General features: G+C 36.7%; 1 protein-coding gene across 1 annotated transcript in view; it reads right to left on the bottom strand.

Annotated features, from left to right (window-relative positions):
* Positions 1–520, bottom strand: part of LOC116851966 — an 8,956-nt gene that overhangs the window by 4,901 nt on the left and 3,535 nt on the right. Inside the window, exon 2 of the mRNA XM_032831899.1 lies at positions 46–198. Within this exon, the coding sequence (XP_032687790.1) occupies positions 46–198 (153 nt within the window). The remainder of the gene's footprint in view (positions 1–45; positions 199–520) is intronic.

Below are 520 nucleotides of genomic sequence, written 5' to 3'. Positions count from 1 at the left end.
ATTTTTTATTTTCTTTGCCTATGTTTCTAATACTTTGATACGTACGTTTTAAGAACTTGTGTTCAATTAGAACTGATAATGCTGCATCATTCGATAAAGTACGTTCAACTTGAGATGTAGCAGCTTTCATATACTTAGTAGCTCTTGTTGGGCTTGTCAATGTTACATCTTTTACAATTTTTGAAGCGTCCAATTGTCCTAAAGAGCGAAGACTCATTTGAGTAGCGTAAGCTAATTCTTCAGTGGTGTTAGATGTGCGAAGTTCTTCTGTTTTTCTGCGTTTCGATCGGTCAGACGCATCAGAAAATGATAAGGATGGACGACCTGTTGTTTTTGATTGCGTTGACAGAGACTCGTCTTTTATTATAAATTTTGCAGTGTTTAATAGCCAGTCGGCGTACTTTTTTTTGAACCTCTGCTCCGATCTATCGCAGTTTTGCCATTTAGCTCGGAGTGAATGAAAATATTTAGAAAATGCAGGCTTTTGATCTTCAGGAATACAAATGTTGCGCCCTAATTT

This window comes from Odontomachus brunneus, unplaced genomic scaffold (assembly GCF_010583005.1).
Source record: "Odontomachus brunneus isolate Ranch 3 - 2012 unplaced genomic scaffold, Obru_v1 Obru_scaffold_197, whole genome shotgun sequence".
Taxonomy (NCBI): domain Eukaryota; kingdom Metazoa; phylum Arthropoda; class Insecta; order Hymenoptera; family Formicidae; genus Odontomachus; species Odontomachus brunneus.
Note: the sequence above shows the minus strand (reverse complement) of the source record. Positions and strands in the feature narration are given on the sequence as shown.